This window comes from Haliotis asinina, chromosome 4 (genome assembly GCF_037392515.1).
Source record: "Haliotis asinina isolate JCU_RB_2024 chromosome 4, JCU_Hal_asi_v2, whole genome shotgun sequence".
Taxonomy (NCBI): domain Eukaryota; kingdom Metazoa; phylum Mollusca; class Gastropoda; order Lepetellida; family Haliotidae; genus Haliotis; species Haliotis asinina.
Genome location: NC_090283.1, coordinates 35,544,099 through 35,568,547, shown reverse-complemented (window position 1 = coordinate 35,568,547; position 24,449 = coordinate 35,544,099). Strand labels below are relative to the sequence as shown.

Here is a 24,449-nt window from a genome sequence, read left to right as displayed (position 1 = left end):
CAATTGATGGTCACTCTCGCAGATGTGATTGTGTTGATGGATACTGGTGATGCCGTCTGCTTCAGACTTGACTACTTGTATTTGCAGACTGCTGTCATGCAGCTGGAACCATACACTGTTTATAGGGCTCTCTATTGGCAAATAAATTGTATTGCAGACTAGAGCAGTTTATTTACCTGTATTGTGATATGTTGTGAATTTATGTGCTTGACAGTGACTGAAACTAATTGTTCATGTCAACCCTATTTTCTTCCTTATAATTCCCTCAACATATTTGTTATGGTTCTGATAACAGAAGTCTCCAAATTAGGTAATACTGTGCAGTCCTAATTGTTTATGAAATGACTTTTCTCCTTCACTGACATATAGTATTCATGTCCATGACATCATCAGCTGGTAGATATCACCATCAGGATAAGTGGTTGCACAATATGACAGTGTTAAGTTGCTCCTGAACTCCCATGGGTGACATTACACATTTGTGTGCGACAGGAATATTTCAGCTTTATCTGTTTCTAATTTGGTATATAACTTATAGCATCTTTACAATTTCCTATGAAAGATGTGAAAGACTCGGACTGAAGTTGCTCAGTCAAATAGATGCAGTTATCCTCAACACGTAGAAACTATTCCTTTTGCTTCAAACAGTTGGTTTAAAAAGCCCTCATGCTTATCATCAGGCTTGTGCTGATTCCCAGCATCATTAGTGTATTTCGAAGTAATCGTATTGGTTGTGGATGAGTAGTATAAGTCAGGTACATAAACACACAGGTGATTGTAAAAATATCAGAAGTTCCTATTGATGGTAGTGTGTGGATGCGAAAAAGAAGTGACAAAGTAGATAATAAGAATCAACAGAACATCCTGTCAGTGAGTTGGGAACAAGCAACACATTATTAACATTTAATGCAAAGACGAAACCAGTCTCAATTATCTGTCAAAACAGGATCCCTTGCTGCCTACAGCATTTTGGTAATGTCTTGCTATGGGAGGATGCCAATTATGATAGGTGCCCATGACAACCTGTTAACCAGCGTGGCGCACAAACAGCACAAGTACGACACTATTATATTGGATCCTTCATGGATATTGTACATTTCCATTCCCACTGATCCCAACCTGATATCATTATATACCCATCAAACATCTGCCACACTGACTTACACAGACGCTCGATTAATCTCTGGAGACCACTACACCTATCCAGAAAATCTTTATTTTGCCTCATCAAAAACATTACAGAAACCTATCAATGACATCACAATGCTGTTACCCTGAAGCACTACTGGTGTCTCTGGAATGTATTACTTCATTAAAAGTAGTACAAATACTACTAATGATCCAAGCAGTAACTTGAATGCCAGAGAACTATTTGTCTAAGCTTGAAGCCATAGTGTCTGGATTCTCATTAACTGATCCTGATTCTCTATTGAAAACTTTTGGCAACCTGTGTGGCCCTTTTGGCATGCAAGTGGTTGTGTGTCCAGAAACCTGTTCCAAAATTTACAAATCAGACAGAGAGACACATAGATTACAGTGGCTACTTTTCATAGTTTTAACACGGTGAAATATACAGATGGCTTTTACATGCTCATTGTGTTGTAGATGTCACATTACTAGTCTCATCACAAATATGGAATTACAGCAGTTAGTGATAACATCCTGTGTACAGAACGTCCATTCATATCAAGAAGCTTGATGTGCTCAGCAAATCCAAAGTGATGACATTTACCATTTTGTGAAACCCACAAGCATGGTATGTCTCTCGGCAGTATTAACTGCTTTGTGATGACTTCTACAGAACAGTAAACACGAAGAATGACTCTCTGTTCATGTGCATGAAGGAAATGTATGGTTCACAAGAAATTCTTCGGGTTTTGGGGGTTTGGTTCTGAAAAAGTTCTCTATCACAAACACTTTCAAAGGCTGATGTTTTTTGTAAATATTATCAATCAGAGCATTTATGGTTCATGGTGCTCTACCTTCATGAAAGAGTATCTAAAAGTGTAATGGTTAAAGAATGTTTCAAGGGTCAGGTGTGCAGGAAGAAGCATGTGTCCTCCTTGAGGACATTTTGTGTTGAGGAGTTGTCCACAGATCTGGTATTTATTCAGAAGTAAATGCACACATGTGACACAAGAATACATCTGAAAATACTTTTATTTGCTACAGTGTGTGAACTTTATTTTCCAATTAAAGAAAAGAAAATGTCTGAAAACCAAAATATAACTATTTACAAAAAATAACAAAGTCAACCACCTTAAGTGATGATAAACGATCTTGTTTCCGCAGTCTCTTGTTCATAGTACAACTACACATCTCTGTCCGCACCAGGTAATAGTCAGGCAGAAAACTACAAACTGTGGAACAACATGTTGGGTCTGAATCTGGTGTTGTGTTTAGTGTATCGAACACCTCACGGCCACAGCCCTCAACTAAACAACAGCAACACTATAGAAGTATTGATGGCATTTTGTGTTGTCTGTTTACTGCTTAACTGTGGCCTGGTCAGGACATGAACACCACTAGGAAGACGTCTTTGGTTCGCCTGCTCACATGTGTGAGATAGAGCAATGAGTTGTGAATTGACATGTGTAATGATTTCATGAAATAATTCACTGGAGGGTAGGATTGGAGATCACGATACAGCCTGGCTGTTAGAGCACCAAGAGAGGGCTGCGGTGGCCGGCCACTAGCCTAACGCAAGCCTGTGACAGAAGCCCACCTGTAGGAGAGGGGCTCTTAATCCACACCTGACGGTCACTGGGAAATAACATGTCTTAAGGCATGTCTTAACCAAAAGGTCAATTAAAAAGACAATGTGGTTATTGAACATGAGGACCACTAGGACATTGGTGAAGCCATGATATTGCACATATGCCCTCTGTTAGAGATGGCCTCAGAATAGTGGCAAAATCTACATTAGTAATGAGCAATACACAAATTGCACTAACATACAAACATTGCAAAAAAAGCCAAAGACTGTTTGAATGTTTACTGGGGTTAGTTGTGACCACTGGCTTCGTATTACTTTGGAAACAGAGCCCCTCTCTAGTGACTGCTCTTGCGTCCTCCCCCATATTCCCTATGTTAAGTTATGCACAAACCTATGTAGGAATCTTTGTACCAACAGGCATACACCACCCAGTGACAGACCATCTACTCATTTCACCATGGTGGTGATTATATTCTGAGATCAAGAAAGGAATACTGCGCTAGAACCCAGGCCAACTCGGGGGGCCTATTGTCAATCTTTGGACATTTTACACCAAAACTGTGAAAACTGAAACATTTTACCATACATATTAGGTTCAGAAGTAGTAAAAATACATAAAAAAGACAAAAATGTAAAGGTTTGTAATAGGATCGCATGTAGTTAAAAGAAAGTTAAGACATTACACAGGCAAAATGAGAACCGTAGCTCAATAGAGACCCCAAGTTATCAGGAGCACCTCATCCTGGATTTCTAACACGAACATTGCAAATGCCCTTTCAGAAGTTTAGAGACCAACTCCTAGTCTTGATAATATGCTGTAATTGTGTGAATACATTTGAGACAATGCGCGGAAGCTTACAAGATGACACTTCTTCAATCTAAATTCTGGCACAAGTTATAAGCAGGCCAATGCAGCAAGCATCTGTCCTTACAGGGCATGACACTGACTTAAAGTACCACTGAAGTACTGGAGCTAACCACAGTGGAAACAAACAGGCTATGTCTATTTTGACAAAAGGTCATCTTTGTTCCAGCTGTTAGCAGTTAAGTGGAAAATCCTATGATTTGAAGAAAGGTTGTCGCCCAAAGGTTGTTAGGCTGGCTCTAGCAGATATTCTAACAGGGCAAGATGGCAGCAAGCAAGCTTACACAGGAATTTTGCCAGCAGCTGATACTCTACTCAGATGCTCAATGCTCTGGAATGTAAGTGATTGCGCAAATTTGGATCCAGTTGTAGCGTAATCATGAATTATAATGCCATCCCTGTGACCAAGAGCTGTGCAGGTATGTTATGTTTACAATGTGCAGTGATTACAGCCATCTAAATGTTAATGTGTACAACAATCCATCCCAATCCTTGCTTTGATCTTTGCTATATTGGAGTTTTGAATTGTAGTACATTTTACTTGGGATTCAGATTAATAGTTTTTGGCAATTAAAATAAGTTCATGGAGTAACATATTCCGGAAAATTAGTTTGAGGCATAAGTACTTCAGTTGTGAAATGAGTGTTGGGGACACTCCCATTCAGTGCAATTCTAGGTGGGCTCCAAAGACAGTTGGCCAATGTTAGGGCCTACCATGGTCAGTGAGCATGGCTGGCAGGACACACAGGAGAGAACTTCAGCATCTCACTGACTCCACTCATTGGTGATATTATACAGAACAGAACTATCAAGCACAATGCCCGAGATATTGAGTGAGGAAGTCCATCCTCTGCCTCCGGCCAGCCAGACTACACAAGAATCTGTGTTAAGCATGCATTAAGCAATAATCACACACACTAGGTTGGTTTCAGAATATATTTGTAATTTTAGTATTTATTTCAATCTGGCGAGAGTGTTTGACACGTACATAGAGCTATGCAGACAGATACTAGAGAAGCCAAGTTTTGGTACAATGTAGCGGGCAGGGTGCTACTGAAGAGTAGCAAGAAGCAAGGTAGCAGAACTAGTGGAAGGTAGGTAGTATCGATGAGCGAACAAACATACTCCTGCTTGTGACCCTGGTACAATCTGTGCAGAGATGTACCTCCATACCTGTACGGAGAGAGAGTTATGTCAGTAAGTCCATCCCCTTCAGAACCTAGGTAGCAAGCACACATACCAAGCAGTGTCAAACTACTATCTTTCAAGATGATATTTCTGTTTTAGTTGCTCTGCAAAGGCGCTTCATTCAAATTAGCTGATCCGGGCGAACTGTTTGACAGTTCTTGGCAAACTAGCTCACACAAAGCTTACAAGCATTGGTGAAGGAACATTTCCGCTGGAGGCCAAACAGATCCAAAATACCTTGAAAGTCGAACATTTTATGTCCTTGCGTCACTGGCATCCAAAAAAATAAACAAGTTCATTGTTAATAACAATTATTTAACAGAGTGGCCCTGTGTGTTTTACACGCAGAGCCCTTGTATTCAATAGGAATTCAAACAACAGAGAAATAACAAAAAGAAAGTCTACAATGTACATATGATATCATGTGTCTCCACGGTGATGATGAGACAATCAGACAACAGTACATGGGTACAAACAGTGGAACAAGCTCCCCGCCGCTCACAGACTCCAGAACATGAAGAACTGTACACCATCTTGTCAAATGTGGTAGTCACTCCAGTTTCATCACATAACCTTTGCTTTAACCACTTTGACAAGAAAAAGAGCACCACGATTTATTGGAATCCATACATGTACATCTAAATCATTTGAATAATGTCAAAATGGGACCACATTAAATATTTCGCTGGATCGTGGATCGGTGGAGTGCCCTCAGAGGGCCGTGGAGATGAATGACAGAACACTCGGCACACGATGTTGTTATATCACCATGGCAACACTGTATTTCATGACTTATTTTTGTCTTAAAACTAAGTGTTGCCAAGGCAACATATGGTTAGCTACTACAATGATGAACCGTACCCATGGAGTCACATACATAGTTAAAACTACAATGAACTGTATCCATGGTGATACGTACAGTACAACTACAATGATGATTGTATCCATGGTGATACATACAGAAAAACTACAATGAATTGTATCCATGTGATACATACAGATTACAACTACAATGATTTGTATCCATAGTGATACGATTGGGTACAACTACAAAATACATATGGTATCACAAATACTAGTATAACTGTTGGTACATTGGGATATTTTACCTATATGACACTGGATATCTAAAACTCAACACTGAAATACACTGCTCATAAAATGTCAGTTGAAAATAAAAAATATCAATTTCTGTACCCCTGGAAATACATACTCTCCAAAATTAAAACATTTTAACTGTGTGTCCCTTTAAAAACTAATGACATAAAATTCACAAAACTACACACTCAGGTTTTAAAAATCTGGCTTTTGGATAAAAACAGAAAGACAAAAAAGTTGAATTGGAACTGCTGGAATCCAAGCTGTAACACAGTGAGCCATGCCAGTCTCTTGGAGACGTGTGGCAAATCACGTGGTGGTCAGGGCACAGCAGCAGCAGCAGCAGCAGCCAACATTTCATGTTTAGTATTTCTCACAGAAACAAAGAGAATAATTTTTTTCTATAAAAAAACAACAACTTTTGAAGTTGATATGTATGTAATGTCCCTCCAAAAAGATCACCGTGTGAACACTGTTGCTAGAAATATGTACAAACTTTATCACCTCAGGTATATAAGGACACATGGAAGAGGTCATGACCTTCACTCATGTAAAAGTCATGGCCTTCACCTTCCAGACATCTTTGGAAAGTTCAATGGCATTGTACGTATACAGTTTACTGTAAACCATTTCATTTTCATACAGTTATAACTTAACAAAACCTAAATGTATTGTCTTGATGTGAATCTATGTCACTATGTGCATATGGATCTGTACTTACTCAGGTTATAGGAAATATCCAAATGTTGGGCAGTTTCGTCTTGCAATAAATGTATGAAAATCAATCATGTACGCAAATCACATGGCTTACAGTAGTAAATTTGGTTTTGTTTTTCAAATATGTATTACAAAAAACAAACGACACTCAATAACAATTCTAAAAATGTGATTATATTAGATACTTTAAGAGCACCCAGCACTAGTTCATTAATAAGGTGTGCTCTAACAGCATCTAACACTATACATGCACCTTTCTTAAGTTGACAGGGTTCTGGAAATGTAAATAACATACTACTATACCATCGTCATTGTGACGACAAACCAATAAACTACCACCAAGATATAGAACCAGTAACAGTAGAAGGAACTTAGCCCTTCCAATCACCTGGCTTGAACACAACAGTCCAAACCAGTGGATGCCAACCCTTAAGAGGGGCAGTCCAGTCTTATGGCACATGGAGACATTCAAATGACACAATTCTAAAATCTTGTCAATATGTAGGTAGGTGTACACCACCAGTTTACTAGAACCCAGCACAACACAAGTAAAACATTTTACATCACAATTTGCACTTAAAATCTAGTATCAAATTTGGTGTGAGCAGTACATTGAAGCAAGGTTTTCTTTTGATTGGTTTGCAACCTGTACCTGAAGGTGGGCATTGAGACTCAAGGAGAGAAACGAGACATCTAAAACAAAGAACTCTTAGAACTGAAAACCAGATCTGAGAGATGCACCAGAGGTGTCTCCTTGGATCCCAGTGCGACCCGACAGGCTGGACGCATCACCACCCTCCATCTACACAGCCTACAGATCACTGCAGATTTGCCATTCATTTTGATTGAAATCCAACTTTGAATCATATGGACTTTTGGAAGGGTAAATAATAACGATAACCTACACATGCTGTCCCTGTGATGCATCTAGCATGTGCTGACCTACAGACACAGGTGCCAGCCTTAAGGTGTGGCCTGGATCAAGGTGTTATATTACCAGAAGGCAAGGGATGGTAAAGTTTGCCAGAAAGTCATCTACTTTAGCTTTCATAAGCAAAATATTTAAAAGACAGTATAAAGCAAGCTTTGATCATATAATTTCTCAGAAAGCTTTGTGCATCTGCGAACAAAGTTTTGATAAATATTTTCAAAAGCCATCTTCACACAACAATTGTGACAATGAAAAATTAATAAAATATCCTTGAACTAAAATTCAATAGTTAAACAAAAAATATTTCTAAAGTTTAGTGCTCATAAAATAAATAGAGCATAACAACAATGGTTTTGAATGAAGAAAATCTGTGCTTTTCCATGTCTGACCACAACTGGACATAAGCTGGCTATCCTGTTTGGCCCGGTCAGAATGATACAACACAGCATGGACGTTGATCAGACCAACTGACTGGGCTGAAACACTAAGTAGAGACCATCATGCTTGAGACATTTTGCCCTTCTCATTTAAGTCCGAGCTAGCCCCTGGGTCAGACAGGCAGACCTATGAGGCTGGCAGAATTACGGGAATATGGTAATACTTGCACAGAGGGCGCTGGCACTTGCCGCGCACAGAATCGCGACAAACAGTCACATGGCCATCCATCACTTCAACGTATTCTGAAAAAAAGTTGAGAGCAGTGTTGTAAGAGTGCTTTGTACCTTTCAAACATACTTCCATAAATGCATTTTGCTGGTAGTTTATGCAGATACAATATATACAAAACAAGCTAGAGTTCGACCCCTTTCACTTACCCTCAAGAAGATGCACATACTTGCATTGCGGCCGGTCACACTGGCCGGACTTAAAATCTCGGCACACTGGGAGGGTGTCCCGCAACTGGAAGTGAAGAATAGGTGACATTGAGGACAAATGCACCCATCTAGAGGGCCAGCATTCATATATACTACAGAGGAGGTTACCATCTCAATCAGTATGATTAGACTTAACAATCATTTACTGATAAGTATAAATTATATGTATGTTTAGATTTCAAATCATTTACACTTTTATATAACGGTTATGAGAAAAGCTAATGATAGGATCAAAGAGAACCAGTCTTCATGCATTAACAACATTTATCAGTGTTTGTATTTGCACAATGCAGAGTCTAAGGAGCGGTGTGTGAGAATGGTGCCATGCTGTGTGGTCTGTATGGCATGTATTCTACATTATGGAAGGATTCAGACTGTTATAGTCATGCTGCACCTTGTCATGTATCCAGTGTCAAGTAATGAGAGAAAAGAATTCACCTTAACCCAGATACCATTATTAGTCAAGACTGCATACATAAATGAGAACAACATAATCCTATTCTTTGTGTCATTATCAAAGGTTCTGTACACAAGCATTTTGTTGAGATAAGCAAATTGGTGCTGCATGTCTGCTGGTAGATGAAAGCTGTGAGCTAGCTCTGCGAGGAACAGGATGCTAGAGCGGACTCACGTGTTACATCTGCTACTTGTTGTGATGTCAAATGCCCTGAATTTGGAACAAAGATTCAATGAATGTTCTCTTGTCAAATGAGAAAATGTGTCCTACTATGAGCGATATGAAGCAACATAATGCAGCTGGGCACACTGACAAGCTTGGAGAGTTGAGGACAAGCAAAGTGTCAGATTTCCTACACTGATAGATAGATACACAGAGGGAGACAGATGTACAGACACATCTTCAGTATGGATGTAGATGGCTTGCTATTTTCCAACATAGTTGTCTAAATTTTACATCAATGTACTTCGGCTTTGACCAAGGAACTGTCACTGTTCACAACAGGTGCATCATAATGATTGAGTATGTGTTAGTTTGTTAGTTTTGTACAGCTACCAAGGGGTTAGTCAAGATGAAACAGTAGGATGTCTGTTGGACTGACAGTTGACAGCTTCAGTTGGTCATGATAATGTATGTGTGTGTACTCATCCTGCTCAGACTGCTGTCTGTGTGTTGGTCCTACTGACACAGCTGTGTGTGTGTTGGTACTACTGAGACAGCTGTGTGTGTGTTGGTCCTACTGAGACAGCTGTCTGTGTATTGGTCCTACTGAGACAGCTGTGTGTGTGTTGGTCCTACTGAGACAGCTGTGTGTGTGTGTGTGTGTGTGTGTGTTGGTCTTACTGAGACAGCTGTGTGTGGGTTGGTCCTACTGAAACAGTTGTCTGTGTGTGTGTTGGTCTTACTGAGACACCTGTGTGTGTGTTGGTCCTACTGAGACAGCAGTGTGTGGGTCGGTCCTACTGAGACAACTGTGTGTGTGTGTGTGTGTGTGTGTGTGTGTGTGTGTGTGTGTGTGTGTTGGTCCTACTGAGACAGCTGTGTGTGGGTTGGTCCTACTGAGACAGTTGTCTGTGTGTTGGTCCTACTGAGACAGCTGTGTGGGGGTGGGGGTGGGGGGTGGGGGTGGGTGGGTTGGTTTTACTGAGACAGTTGTCTGTGTGTTGGTCCTACTGAGACAGCTGTGTGTGTGTGTGTTGGTCTTACTGTGACAGCTGTGTGTGTGTTGGTCTTACTGAGACAGCAGTGTGTGGGTTGGTCCTACTGAGACAGCTGTGTGTGGGTTGGTCCTACTGAGACAGCTGAGTGTGTGTGTGTGTGTGTTGGTCTTACTGTGACAGCTGTGTGTGTGTTGGTCCTACTGAGACAGCTGTGTGTGGGTTGGTCCTACTGAGACAGCTGTGTGTGGGTTGGTCCTACTGACGCAGCTGTGTGTGTGTGTGTGTGGGGGGGGGGGGGGGGGGGGGTTGGTCTTACTGAGACAGCTGTGTGTGGGTTGGTCCTACTGAGACAGCTGTGTGTGTTGGTCCTACTGAGACAACTGTGTGGGTGTTGGTCTTACTGAGACAGCTGTGTGTGTGTCCTACTGAGACAGCTGTGCTTTTATCCTGCTGAGACAGCTGTGTGTGTTGATCCTACTGAGACAGCTGTGTGTGTTGATCCTGCTCAGACTGAAGTGTGTCTTGGTTCTGTTGAGCCAGAGTCAGCTCTGTGTGTGTATGTGTGTGTGGTGGTTTTGCTGAGCCAGCTCTGTGTGTGTGTGTGTGTGTTGGTCCTACTGAAACAACTGTGTGTTGGTCCTGCTGAGCCAGCTGTCTGTGCCGATCCTATTGTGACAGCAGTGTGTGTTGATCCTGTTGAGACTGGTGTGTGTGTGTGTCTGTATGTATGTGTGTGTGAGTGTGTGTAGTGGTTTTGCGGCAACAGCTTTGTGTATGTAGATGCTAATGAGACAGCTCTGTGTGTTGCTGTGCCATCTGTGTGTGTGTGTGTGTGTGTGTGTTGGTCCTACTGAGACAGCTGTGTGTGTGTGTTGGTCCTACTAAGGCAGCTGTGTGTGTGTTGGTCATACTGAGACAGCTGTGTATGTGTTGCTCCTCCTGACACAGCTGTGTGTGTGTTGGTCCTACTAAGGCAGCTGTGTGTGTGTTGGTCCTACTGAGACAGCTGTGTGTGTGTGTTGGTCTTACTGAGGCAGCTGTGTGTGTGTTGGTCCTACTGAGACAGCTGTGTGTGTGTGTTGGTCCTACTGAGACAGCTGTGTGTGTGTGTTGGTCCTACTGAGACAGCTGTGTGTGTGTGTTGGTCCTACTGAGACAGCTGTGTGTGTGTGTTGGTCCTACTGAGACAGCTGTGTGTGTGTTGGTCCTACTAAGACAGCTGTGTGTGTGTTGGTCCTACTAAGACAGCTGTGTGTGTGTTGGTCCTACTAAGGCAGCTGTGTGTGTGTTGGTCCTACTAAGGCAGCTGTGTGTGTGTGCTGGTCTTACTGAGACAGGTGTATGTGTGTGTTGGTCCTACTGAGACAGCTGTGTGTGTGTGTTGGTCCTACTAAGACAGCTGTGTGTGTGTTGGTCCTACTAAGGCAGCTGTGTGTGTGTTGGTCCTACTGAGACAGCTGTGTGTGTGTTGGTCCTACTGAGACAGCTGTGTGTGTGTGTTGGTCCTACTAAGACAGCTGTGTGTGTGTTGGTCCTACTAAGACAGCTGTGTGTGTGTTGGTCCTACTAAGGCAGCTGTGTGTGTGTTGGTCCTACTAAGGCAGCTGTGTGTGTGTGCTGGTCTTACTGAGACAGGTGTATGTGTGTGTTGGTCCTACTGAGACAGCTGTGTGTGTGTGTTGGTCCTACTAAGACAGCTGTGTGTGTGTTGGTCCTACTAAGGCAGCTGTGTGTGTGTTGGTCCTACTGAGACAGCTGTGTGTGTGTGTTGGTCCTACTGAGACAGCTGTGTGTGTGTGTTGGTCCTACTAAGACAGCTGTGTGTGTGTTGGTCCTACTAAGACAGCTGTGTGTGTGTTGGTCCTACTAAGGCAGCTGTGTGTGTGTGCTGGTCTTACTGAGACAGGTGTATGTGTTTAGGCCTCTCTTAACACAGAGTATGTTTATGTATCTTTCACCTGAAAGCGTAATACTGTTCATGAAAGGGTGAATTTCACTAAAGATCTTGAAGACAAATTCTCGGTAAGATTCTTCATTTTATAACTACTTCAAGTTATAAGAACACTTCATTTGGTAATTGTCTTAGACTAGTGTTAAATACAGATTTTGGTGTGTACCTATCTTGTCAGTGCTGACAGCTGGCACCTGTCACTCGTGACCTGGCCTTACCCATGTCACAAGAAAAATACTCCTGTCTGTTTGTGTTGGAAACTGACTGCAAATCTAAAATCTTTAACATTTTCAGTTTTCACAGTGAGCATAATGTTTCTTTACATTATAAGAGGAAGGATAATGTGCCAGTTTTTTTGTGACTCAGTATTTCGAAGGAAAAAAACATTTTGCAGCTGTGTGTGGGTTGTAACCAAAACACATGGTGTACAGGTACACAGTAACACTTTGTGGGCAGAAATCCTAATGAGCTGACAGATTGCGTCATCATACTAACAGTCTACTGCTATTGTTGGGGTAACTGGGGTTGAGGCCATCATCACAAATAATACCACTGTAGAGGTTGTTATTGAGTTCCATTCAATAAGGTAGGACATGGACCAAGTTGACTAAATCTGTGTACTTCAAGAACAGAGAGATGTTTTCATAAGACTGTATGAGCAAAAGGTATTTTTCAACATGTATTTTTTGGACAAAAATGTATATGCCTCAAATGTCACTTTATAGGCTTAATACCTCTTACCTAAATGATCACTTATTGCACACTTATCTTGGTACATATCAGTGAAACTTCATCACTATCTGACGTTTACTAAGTCCTTATAATACCTTGTCAAACATGCTGAATATGTGAAGCTCTTTGATGTGAGAATAATGAAATACTACATATGTATACTGAAGCAAACGAAGCAACAGAGTGTTGAAATCCTCAAACAATTACTGTCATCACTTTATGTAAATTGTAAAAGATTATCATCACAAATGCGGCCCCCTGGTGTGTGTCTGTGTGCTTAATTCCTACTGATTAAAGTGTTGATTAGTGCTTGTAGCATTTGATTAGATAGCTACCTGTTTATTGTCATCAAAGTACATGACACTAGCTGCATTAGAGGGGATTGGACAAGCAGGGGCCGCCACCACAGCCTCGGCTGGGGCAACAACCAGCGGATCTGTCAATCAAAGGTTGCCATGGCAACATAATGCAAATTGTGCAGGTGAAGCAGACACATGCAGAATGGCAAGAAGCACACAGGTTTGTGTAGTCAGCATGAAACAGAACAAAAATAATAATATAACAAAATGGTGTTATGGTCTACACATTCATCCAGATCACACCTGTCTTCAGAACAGCAGTGTCACTGTGAAAGAAGGGATTCTAAACACTTGTAAGTTGGTCAGAAGGGAGACTGCCATAGCCCAGACAGGTGTAATGAAGATGAAGTTAGTGATTATAACTCAGGTGAATATGCCACATCAGTCTTGGACTAATATCCTCACCAATATTCTAAATCTATAGCAAGGAGGAATGTTTGACAGCTGTCTGCAAACATACTTTTTAGAAGATCAAAATACAAATAATCTGCAATTAGCAACAGTTTCACTGATTGACAAACTTGCACATACACCCAAAACTAACATCACTTATGTTACATTTGTAGAAAATATAGCTTGACAATGTTCTAAATGGTCATGTGCATTGTCTACTTAGCATTTAAATGCAACACATGAAGATCTGTGAGTTCAGAATAGGGGCTGTCTATGTGAGTGAGTGAGTTACGTTAACACCACTTGGAACAGTATTTCTGTAAGCTGGACAGGTTGAACCTGCCCATGACAGGGGGAGTAGTTCTTTCTCAAGAATACAGAGTCCCAAGTATCATGAACTTTAAACCCCACTTGGCACTTTCAAATGCTACCATTGTCATAAAAAGCTGTCTGAAAGCCAATTAGGTGTAGAATATCTATAACACATTGAGCTGATCATGACCCAGAATCTCCTGTAGAGGAGACTTGAGTTCTCACTAGTCTGCAGTACTGGACATTTGGGAAGAAATGCTTCCACAAAATGTGTTTATAATTATGTGCACATGTTGACATTTTACACTTGACTTTTCTAAAGTATGTTGTATGTCAGTTCTGGATGTCAGGTATGCAACTCACTGGCAGCTGCCTCCAAGACTGATGTGGACTCTTTTAGTCAACAAAAAAGCTACATCACATAAATACCAGTGAGCAAAATATTGGTAAAATGGTTAAACAAAAATTATTCCATGTCCCAAAAGCACTACAGTTTAACTATATTAGAAACAAATAATTGTTAGTGATAACTTGGTTTCTATACACTGTCTCAAGCGTCTTGTGCTTGCATGTTAAGAATGGGACCTTCACTCAAACAGCAGTGAAATAATCCACTTTTCAGCCATAATAATAATAATTTTGGAAACTCTCATAACCATTGCCCATTGCGATGTGATCAAGTGTGTACTACATAGTGGTCCATTTGACATGAGTGAGACTTCCACTGTCCAGTTAGTTACTTGGTAAATACACAGTGAAGCAGGCTGGTGAAGCCTGCAATCTGATCTGTGCAGGAGGATGTTCACACTGTCTGAAGAGTCTTCTCATGCAAATCTTAACATGCAAGCATTCAGAAGTGTCAACAAAACCAGCAAGAATGAAACAAAATAGAAATTATTGTGACTGATGGACACTGAAAAGGTCATGCACCAGTTGCCACTACAACCAGGGTTATGGTGTTGTTTCCATTCAGAGAAGATATTGCTTCAGAATGAAAGGGGAGTGTGACAACATTGAATGCACTAACCTCTCTGCTCACATCATATACACACAGTAGTTCACCAGTCAGTGCTTTTGCAGTTTCATTTGATTTAATACTGCAATATTCTGAACCATCGCTTGCATGTCTGGTACAGATCTGGGCCACATGTGCAGAGAAGACAGACTGATGCTGTCATGACTACTGTGTCTTGTCAAGCAGAGGCGGTGCATGCATTGGTACTTATACCACACAGATATAAACAAAATACACCATACATTCCTACAGTACTAGCATGTAATTTGTGAGTTAGCCAAGATGGCGGTGGTGGCCAAGTGGTGAGAAAAAGTGGACTTACACGTGACTGGTATATATGGTTGCTGTCCTAGCTGCATAAGGGCGGCATGTTGATATGCTCCTATAGCACTAGGCTGGTACGTCATGGGAAATCCACTCTTAGCATCCGTCATCGCCATCCGTTTGTAAGGGGGCACAACTCCAGGGATGGCACCCTATGGGTGGCAGAGAGGACAAAAATGATTGGCCCAAAGCAAAGCAGGTGTGGGGAAATTATCATACACAAACATAAACAACAGACAGACAGCACATTATTTCTCTTGGAATGATTTGAAAGAATAGAAGAAGAAAGATCAGGTAACTCAACCGACAGATCAGACATAGTGTTAAAATTAGCATCTTCAATTGCTTTACAGAAAAAACTCCTGAGCATTTCTAAGATTAATATTAAAGAGCTTGAAGCATCTACAAGACCAGTAGACTGGGCTACGTTTCATCATTGAAGAACAGTCTAGACTAGGGGACTACTTGAGGGGAAAACTAAGACAGCTGTATAAATCACATTCGCTTCAATACCAATACTCTACTTATAGACAGATAGAGAAATATCTTTACATTGATTGGCTATCAAATTGATGTTGCAGAATCACATGACCACGGATAGATTACAACCCCTGTCCCAATTTGATAGACCAGAGTTTCAAACTGGGTGTCCTCCAGTCAGAAGCTGCCATGCAGTAGCCTGCGTGTACTGTGATGCTTGTGAGAATACTGCCAGACAATTTGGATCACGAATGAAAGGAAAATGAAATTAATTCTACAGAAAGCAAGATATGTCACTTTGTGTGTCATGTGACTGTGCAAACAATCTCTTAAAGCTTTCTACAGCTACATGCAAAGCATGATGGGAAATAGTACCAGAACAAGATCGTCTGTAGGGTCACGAGGTCGCTTCTTGCCCGCGGTCAAGACCTCAACCACTTGCGGCTAATTAGTATGCAGAGCACATGATGGCAATTGGCCAATGAAATGGCGGCATGGCAGGGATGGCGGCACATGACAACAGCAAGCAGCAAGGCATGTTGGGTGATGAAAATAAAAAAGGCACCGTCGGTCAAGATTGATACCATGCATATAAATACTCAATGTTATCTTTACAAAAAGCTTTAGAGAGAGACATACATCATGCCTTTAATCCAGTAAAGGAAAAATCCTTCCCCATAATTTGAAATTAAAATACAGGTAAGTGTTTGGATAGATGCCAAGTGCTTGAGTTGTTATTATCAACAACGTGAGTAGAACCCTTAGAAGAAGACAGAGTGCCAAAATTAATAATTCATGCATATAACAAAAATCAGAAATAAAACACTTTCAGTAAAGAGTCAACCCAAAGCAAAGAGTAAGGTTTGTCTATGTGATGCTCATCAGAACATACAGAAAGCTCTCATTTATTTTGTGGGTGTGTAAGTTCAATTTGCTAAACCCTGCTGCATTTCTAGTCAAATAAGAAAAATCTGCAACAGAAGAGAATTAAACCATCAAAGCTGAAAAACAAAACGATAATGTATTTTCACAAGAGCTATCATATTAAACTATGTATTCCTGTTGCAATGGCAACCATTGCTGAGTATGTCATGATTTTCAGTGCAGCAGACAAAGTGTTGTAACTATGGGGTGGTTACAACAGTTTGTCTGTTCAACTCGGAAACATACCTTTACTCCAAAATATTTAAGGTTGATCATCCATGTTGAGGAGAATTTTTTCCATCTGATTAGATCAAATCTATTTATGAATTTGGATTGAGCTTGTCCTTGGGTTTTCAAAAAATATAGGACAAAGCTTGAAGCTGATTGCAGTGTTCAGATAGCAAGTCGCATGTGTCATGTATGTGCGTGGATTGGTATATATTAGCACGTACGTACAACCAAGCGATACACCAAACGTTCACATGCAGTTTGGGTCACTGACTTGATTTGCTGAAATTGACTAATATAACCCCCTTTTGAAACTCTTAACGCTGTAACAGTCGAACATTTCGCTTGGAAATTGTCTAGAAAAATTAGCCATCCATTATGATGTACACGTGTTTCGTGTAAATGTTAGGAAGATGGTTTGTGGCAGACTACGGTGTTGCTGTGAGGGCATCGTCCGGGACTCTCAGCGCAGGTATTTACAGCTTTACATTGGAACTTGCAGATAGACAGACAAACTGATGGATGTGGTCTGTATATGGATTGGAATGGCAGATTTGTGGATTGAAGTAGCAGGGAAGGAGACAGAGCAAGGTCTACAGTGCTTGGCATTACCAGCAGACATGGGCAGCAGGTAGCTAACGACATCTATGTTGGCAGGTCCACTTTGCATGATACCCGAGCTAACCAAGAAGCCCCTAGCAGGATGGTGGCCATCTCAGACAGTAGTGGCATGTCATAGAGGTGAGTGACTAAAGGCAGAGAGTGGTTGCAACTACAACAGGCGGGCAGGTGGGCGGGCAGGCGGTCAAGCTTGCACAATGCAGTGTTAGAGTCTAAAGAGGTAGAGAGAGAGGGTGTGTTGGCTGACTCTCGGCCCACATCAAATAGAGTGTGGAGGTAGTGTAGTAGTGCCACGCTCAAACTAAACAAAAAACTATCAGCGTTTTTCAGCAAGGGGACGATGGATGGACTGACGGATGTCATATCAGGGAATGCAGCTTTCAAGTGGAGTGACCCAGCATTAGAATCTTAGGTATCTTGATGCAACCATTACAAAAAAACATCTCATACATCAGGAACTCAGAATGCTTTTTTCTAAATGTTGATGGTAATGAATGAAAGTCCACAACAAAAATGACATCCAACCTTCCCTTTCACATCCTTTGTAATAAATTGCATCAGATTCCCATGTATCAGGTCTAGCAATAAATAATAAGGTAAAGTAAGACTCAACAAGCATAGTATGCAAGGTACTGATAGAGTGTAACTACAGACACAAGACAGCAGAGGACGGACAGATGGACGGACAGAGGGAGGAATAAGCTGACAGACAGGTAACAGACTGACAGACAGACAGACTGTATAAGTGTGAAGTAAGCAGACGGTAGCCCTACCAGCTGAGTCTGGGTCGGGGCGTTCTGCGCAGCGACAGCGTTTGCCCGTTGTTGAGCGGCCTTAATCTGGGCCTGAAGGTGGGCCGGAGGGTGAAAATATCTACACGAATCCCGCGTACACTTCCCCTTTATGAAATCCATACACACCGTTACATGGTTGTCGGATTGGTCGACTGTTACATTGTCAGGAGGGTGAGCAAAGCGACATTCGCTAGGTTGTCGCGTGCATGTACCTCTTTGAAATTCACGACATACCTGAAATGAATGTAGAAAAGCAGAAAAAGGCATATGTTAGTACTTGCAGACGGAGCTTGGGGTGCCCCTTGAGCAACTAAAATAGCTAGCTTTGACATATGTCAGAGAGAGAAAGCAAACCAATTTACAGGAGAGAGGTGAACTAGTTTAGAATGTGCTAAAGTCTAGAAATAGTGGCTAGGGAAGCACTACATAGTTACCGTTGTTGTGATAACACACATGGAACTAGCAGCAGTGACCATGTTAAATCCAGCTTGTGGAAGATAGGGTTACCTGCCCCTGATAAAAGCTCGTTGTAGCAATGTAGATTTAGTGCAGATGTGTGCAGTGACTTGTGAATAGAACTGTACACAAGCTGTCCAAAGCTTTAATTCAGATAGCATATTGAAGAAGCCAAAGTAAAATACCCACAACCCATTTCAATAAATATTTTGTCAGTCTTTTTAAATGACATTAAGGATGTCTCTCTTTCAAGATAGTCTACCTATCATTAGATATTACATTAAGGTACTATCACTAGAAGGTATTTCATCTATTCTTTGTACATGGATCAGTATAAGACACAACTTGTGTATGATACAGTCAGAGTTAGAGAGCAAGTTGGAATAATCCACAAAAGTGGCATTTATGCCTTGAAAAGACAGTTCTTCCAAGTACTGGTAAACCTGCTACCATTATCTCAGAGCGCACAGAGCTTCAGCGAGCCCACTGTATTTCTGGGGGGAGAAACAGTGTCAGAGGCAAACACATCATGATGCACTTGCCAGGCCTAGACAAGAACGTGGTCATGTCACCACTACAGGCAAGAACACTTCCATTAACTTACATAACAGAACAAATTTGAAGTTTTGTTGTAGAATTACTACTTCCTTCCCTATCATATGACATTTGGGGAATGCAGTAGTAGAACAAAAGTTTACTACTTCACGGTTGGGTCCACAAGCAAGATGATGTTGACAGAGCATATACCAGGGTCCTTGCATACCAAGCATCCAGGAGAGGGAAATAAACAAATGTACAGAGAGCTGACCTACATCTAAAAAGAAGCATTTGAAAGATGGAAGCATTTTGCAGCAGAGTGCCTTCCCTTTCCAGATCACTTGAGTCTACAGCATAAAATATAAGGACAAGCTTATACTTCAAACATGAATGGTGCCATCCCAGCAAGTATCTACAAAGTGACTTCCCATGTACCTAGGTACATCATCCAAGCACACATGTGGGAGGGCAGGAGGAGCTAGAGGAGACCTACCTCAAGTCTATCGGGGCGGGCTACCTTCTGCTGGCTGCTAGCTTGTATAGGTGTAGGGATGACACCTGGGATCTGCTGTGTGACAACCGTGGCTTCACTACCAGTCCCTGGTACAGCCATTGTCCCGGGCATGGACGCATTTAGGTAGGGATTGAAGGCTGCCACAGCTGATGTTGGTGCAGAACTCATGTATGGTGGGGCCTGAAATATCAACATACAAAGATGCAAACAGTACTGCCCAGAAAAACTTTAATAAATAACAACAGATTCTATACTTGAATAGATTTACTGAGTCATTCACGGTTCAAACTGCTAATTCCGTGCTACTGGAAGCTTGAATGCTGCTGCATTACTGGCCCAGTGGATATATGTCAAACAGTGCATCATGTTCATTAGAAGGCAGCAAAAATAACCTGATTAATGGAGAATGAATATATAACTGGATAGTTTTGGACATGTCCTTTCAAAACATTTGTTCAACTTCCCATTTCCATTGTGGTACCTATGAAATACCATTACATATATATATATATATATATATACTGTACACCACCACAGCACCTGAACCCAGCAACATACTAGAAGCAACTCTGGAAGAGAGACAAGTTTCATCATGTGACATGTGGGCCTTGTTCAACAACTAGCACATCATAGCTTCATCCATCTCATCATTTTTGCAACAAAAGCAATCAAATTCATTATCTAAAGAAACCAAGCATCTATCTGGTCAAAGCAAATGCTAAGCAAGCTTTAAGATTAAGAAAAGCATAGGGAGAGATGGAAGATCTTGTGTGTAGAAGGTAATTTTTGTACTGTCTGATAAGTAGACGTCATTTGGGAGAATGCTGACAACTGCAAGCTGAGATCTAGTAATGGGTGTAGGGAACGTTTGGACATGAACAGATGGGCAGACACACACAAGATCTTCCCCCTTCAGTGACTGCATGCAGATGGCAGTACTATGAAGGGTGCGTGAATAATGTAAGAATATTACCACTGACCATAAGGGGGTAATGTCCGGTAGGCAGAACTGTGGAATACGCCACGGCTTTGTTCCCGGCCTCAAACATTGAAATAAAAAGAAAAATATTCATGCAGACTAATTAGTATTGGTGTGCAAAATGTTAGAGTCCAATGCAGCTGTAGCTATGGGTCAAGACACTTGCCGTCTCCAGGACAATTAGCTAGACAGTGACTATCTCAATGACAACAGCATGAGGAGCATGACATTTGCAAGCTTCCATGGCCAGCAAAACAAGCCTGGCTTGATTGTCTCTGGTATAGCCTTCACATCTAGCCTAAAACTGATTATCTCTAGTATAGGCTTCACATCAAGCTTAACACTGACCATCTCTGGTATAGCCTTCACCTCTAGCCTAATACTGACTATCTCTAGTATAGCCTTCACATCCACCCTAACAATGACTATTCCTGGTACAGCTTTCACATGAAGCCAAACACTGACTATCTCTGCTATAGCCTTCACATCTAGATTAGAACTGACAATCTCTTATCATGTCTTGCTTAACACTGATTATCTTTGTGTCTGGTATAGCCTGCACATCTAGCTAACCAGGGATTAACAGGACGTGAATTCCTCCATCCTGTGCACATAAAGATTGACAACGGACCCTACGAAATGGATTAGCATGTCCACAGGGTTGCAGAAAGAGTCCAAATACTTTTTTAAAAATGTTGATGACAAGTAACAATAAGTTGTCACTGAGTCTGCTACTAGCCGGGTTATCATATGGAATGTAATTACAGTGATGATGGTGATACAAAAGATTGACTATCTCTGGTATAGTCTTCATGTCTAGTCTGACGCTGACTATCTCTGATATAGTCTTCACATCCACCCTAACACTGACTATCTCTTGTACAGCCTTCACATTAAGTCTTATACTATGACTGGTATAGCCTTCACATCTAGCCTAGAACTGACTATCTCTTATATATAGCCTTCACACCTAGCCTAACACTGTCTAGGTCTGGTATAACCTTGCTGAACATTTTGAGGATGGGCAGTTCTGTCCTTTCACTGACTCTATCGCACTCCTGCAAGACAAGCCTAACACTGACTATCTCTTGTACAGCTTGTAAGACATGGCTGGCACTGTCTATTTCTAGGTTGGGCTGTCAATCCAGCCTGCAACTGACTATTTCTATGATCTGCTGTCAATCCAGCCTGGCACTGACTATTTCTATGATCTGCTGTCAATCCAGCCTGGCACTGACTATTTCTAGAATGTGTTCTTAATCCATCCTGGCCCTGCCTATTTCTATGACGGGCTGTTAATCCAGATTGGTACTCATTAAGGCTTAAGGATTTATTATGTTATAAATCAGGAATATGTGGTTCCGATTTTTCATACACCGGTAGAAGAGGATAGGCTAGATAATAATTAAAATAATCTATAATTACCTTACTGCATAAACCCTTTTTTGGTAGCATCTAAGAGATAATATCAAGTATAGAGTCTGCACATCTGAGACAGCTAATGTTGACCATGTCTGGCTTTTAGTTCAGCCTGTGTTCACATTGCAAGAGACAAGGCAAAGTGTCAAGTCCCATCAAGTGGAAGGTGTTGGAAGGAAGGATCAATCTGTGTTTACATTTTGCATTAGTAGGGGCAAGGCCAGAAGATCGTGGGTGAAAGTTTGGAGTGAATCTTATTATGTATGCTGACATCGGACATGGAAAAAAAATCAAACAGTCATAACACAACAACAACAAACAAACAAACAATGGCAACAATGAAGTGCATCATGCTGTTTTCTCTACTTTCTAGCATTAAAACATAACCGTATAAAAACATGACTGATTGCCAAACAAGATGATTTGTAAGTGGTCAGTTTCAGTTTCAAGTATGTCCACCATGATATCACTATTTCAGATGATTGCTTTATGCAGAGATGTGCTTGGTGTCACTCACAAGTACTGTGTTGACAGAAGCATGATTTAGTTCTTGTTTCATAAGCATTCCAAATATTCATCAGTAAATTACAAAATGCTAAATTTTATAGCTAACAACATTGGTTTATTGCATTTAGTGATTTTTCAATGTGCATTCTTTTTCCAGCATTGTAAATATAATAGAATCTCCACTGAAATATCCCAAGCAAAAACCCAGATTACAATATACATAACATTGAATGTTTTGTAAGTGTGATACTTATCACCTCCTTGGTTTTACTGACATATCAACATCTAAATTGATGTATTCCCAAATCTTCCTCAACCTTGCTGTTTCTGCATGTGTATATAGACTTATATAGGACTACATCAATATAATATGACCGGCTTTTACTGGGCAAGGTGACATGAGCACAGATCAGCTGTTATCACCAAGTCTTACTACAGTGTTAATGACACACAAAGACAAAAACAGAGCCATAACACAAACATTCATAAATCTAAAATCATTAAGTCCAAAATAGATCTACAATGTAGTCATATAGTGACATTTGCATTAAAAGGCTTTGCAACAATGCAAGCACTCAAAAGGGCTTGTGGTGTCATTGCTGGTTGAAACATAAAAAGCCAAATACCATGCATAAATACCAATAATAAAGCAAATTCTGTCAAAAGCTAAGGACTCTGGAAGATCTAAGTATAACAGTGTCAGCATGCAAGGTTCTAAAATCAAACAACACACCCAAACCCTTAAACTTGACGGATTTTTTGCCTGTGTAAATGTTTTTTCAGATGGCCATGTCAACTGGTGTTGCAATTAACATACAATCTAATTTTCCAAATTCATGAATAAAAAGAGATTATTTGGCAAATTACCTATAGAGTCAGTCCAGAACTAACAAAGATAACTGATCATGTTTTTGATGTACAAAATGTTAATAGCAGATTATTAAGTAGTCTTTTTCACTTTTTCTCCAATTACAGAATTTGGTTAAGTCTCAAGTCTGAGTCACTCCCTTAAGTTCATCTGTTCAATCCCCCTTCAATGAACAGCTGTCCCTACCAAAACTTGAGTTCAGTATTGCAGTGATAAATACAAACCCATCAGTCTAATCCCATACTGATGCATACAAACTCATCTGTCCCATCCTATACTGATCCATACTAACCCATCAGTCCATCCTATACTGATCCATACTAACCCATCTGTCCCATCCTATACTGATCCATACATGCCCATCAGTCCATCCTATACTGATCCATACTAACCCATCAGTCCATCCTATACTGATCCATACTAACCCATCAGTCCCATCCTATACTGATCCATACATACCCATCAGTCCCATCCTATACTGATCCATACTTCCCCATCAGTCCTATCCTATACTGATCCATACTTCCCCATCAATCCATCCTATACTGATCCATACTAACCCATCTGTCCCATCCTATACTGATCCATACCTACCCATCTGTCCCATCCTATACTGATCCATACATACCCATCAGTCTTATCCTATACTGATCCATACTTCCCCATCAGTCCATCCTTTACTGATCCATACTAACCCATCTGTCCCATCCTATACTGATCCATACTAACCCATCAGTCCCATCCTATACTGATCCATACAAACTCATTTGTCCCATCCTATACTGATCCATACTTCCCCATCAGTCCTATCCTATACCGATCCATACTTCCCCATCAATCCATCCTATACTGATCCATACTAACCCATCTGTCCCATCCTATACTGATCCATACATACCCATCAGTCTTATCCTATACTGATCCATACATACCCATCAGTCTTATCCTATACTGATCCATACATACCCATCAGTCTTATCCTATACTGATCCATACTTCCCCATCAGTCCATCCTATACTGATCCATAC

General features: G+C 41.0%; 1 protein-coding gene across 9 annotated transcripts in view; it reads right to left on the bottom strand.

The window, feature by feature from the left end:
- Positions 1–2,142: 2,142 nt before the first annotated feature.
- The window catches only part of LOC137281516 (muscleblind-like protein 1), a 100,096-nt gene continuing 77,789 nt past the window's right edge, over positions 2,143–24,449 (bottom strand). For 2 of the 9 annotated variants that reach the window (XM_067812785.1, XM_067812784.1), the window contains 8 exons: positions 20,628–20,687; positions 19,627–19,827; positions 18,120–18,374; positions 15,949–16,017; positions 15,092–15,245; positions 9,022–9,057; positions 8,331–8,415; positions 4,504–8,195 (listed from right to left, as the gene is read on the bottom strand). In XM_067812785.1, coding sequence (XP_067668886.1) covers positions 8,381–8,415; positions 9,022–9,057; positions 15,092–15,245; positions 15,949–16,017; positions 18,120–18,374; positions 19,627–19,827; positions 20,628–20,687 — 810 coding nt within the window. In that variant the 3' untranslated portion in view covers positions 4,504–8,195; positions 8,331–8,380. Of the gene's footprint in view, positions 8,196–8,330; positions 8,416–9,021; positions 9,058–15,091; positions 15,246–15,948; positions 16,018–18,119; positions 18,375–19,626; positions 19,828–20,627; positions 20,688–24,449 lie in introns of all 9 variants that reach the window. The other 7 variants (XM_067812790.1, XM_067812789.1, XM_067812786.1 and 4 more) reach the window with 6 other exon arrangements.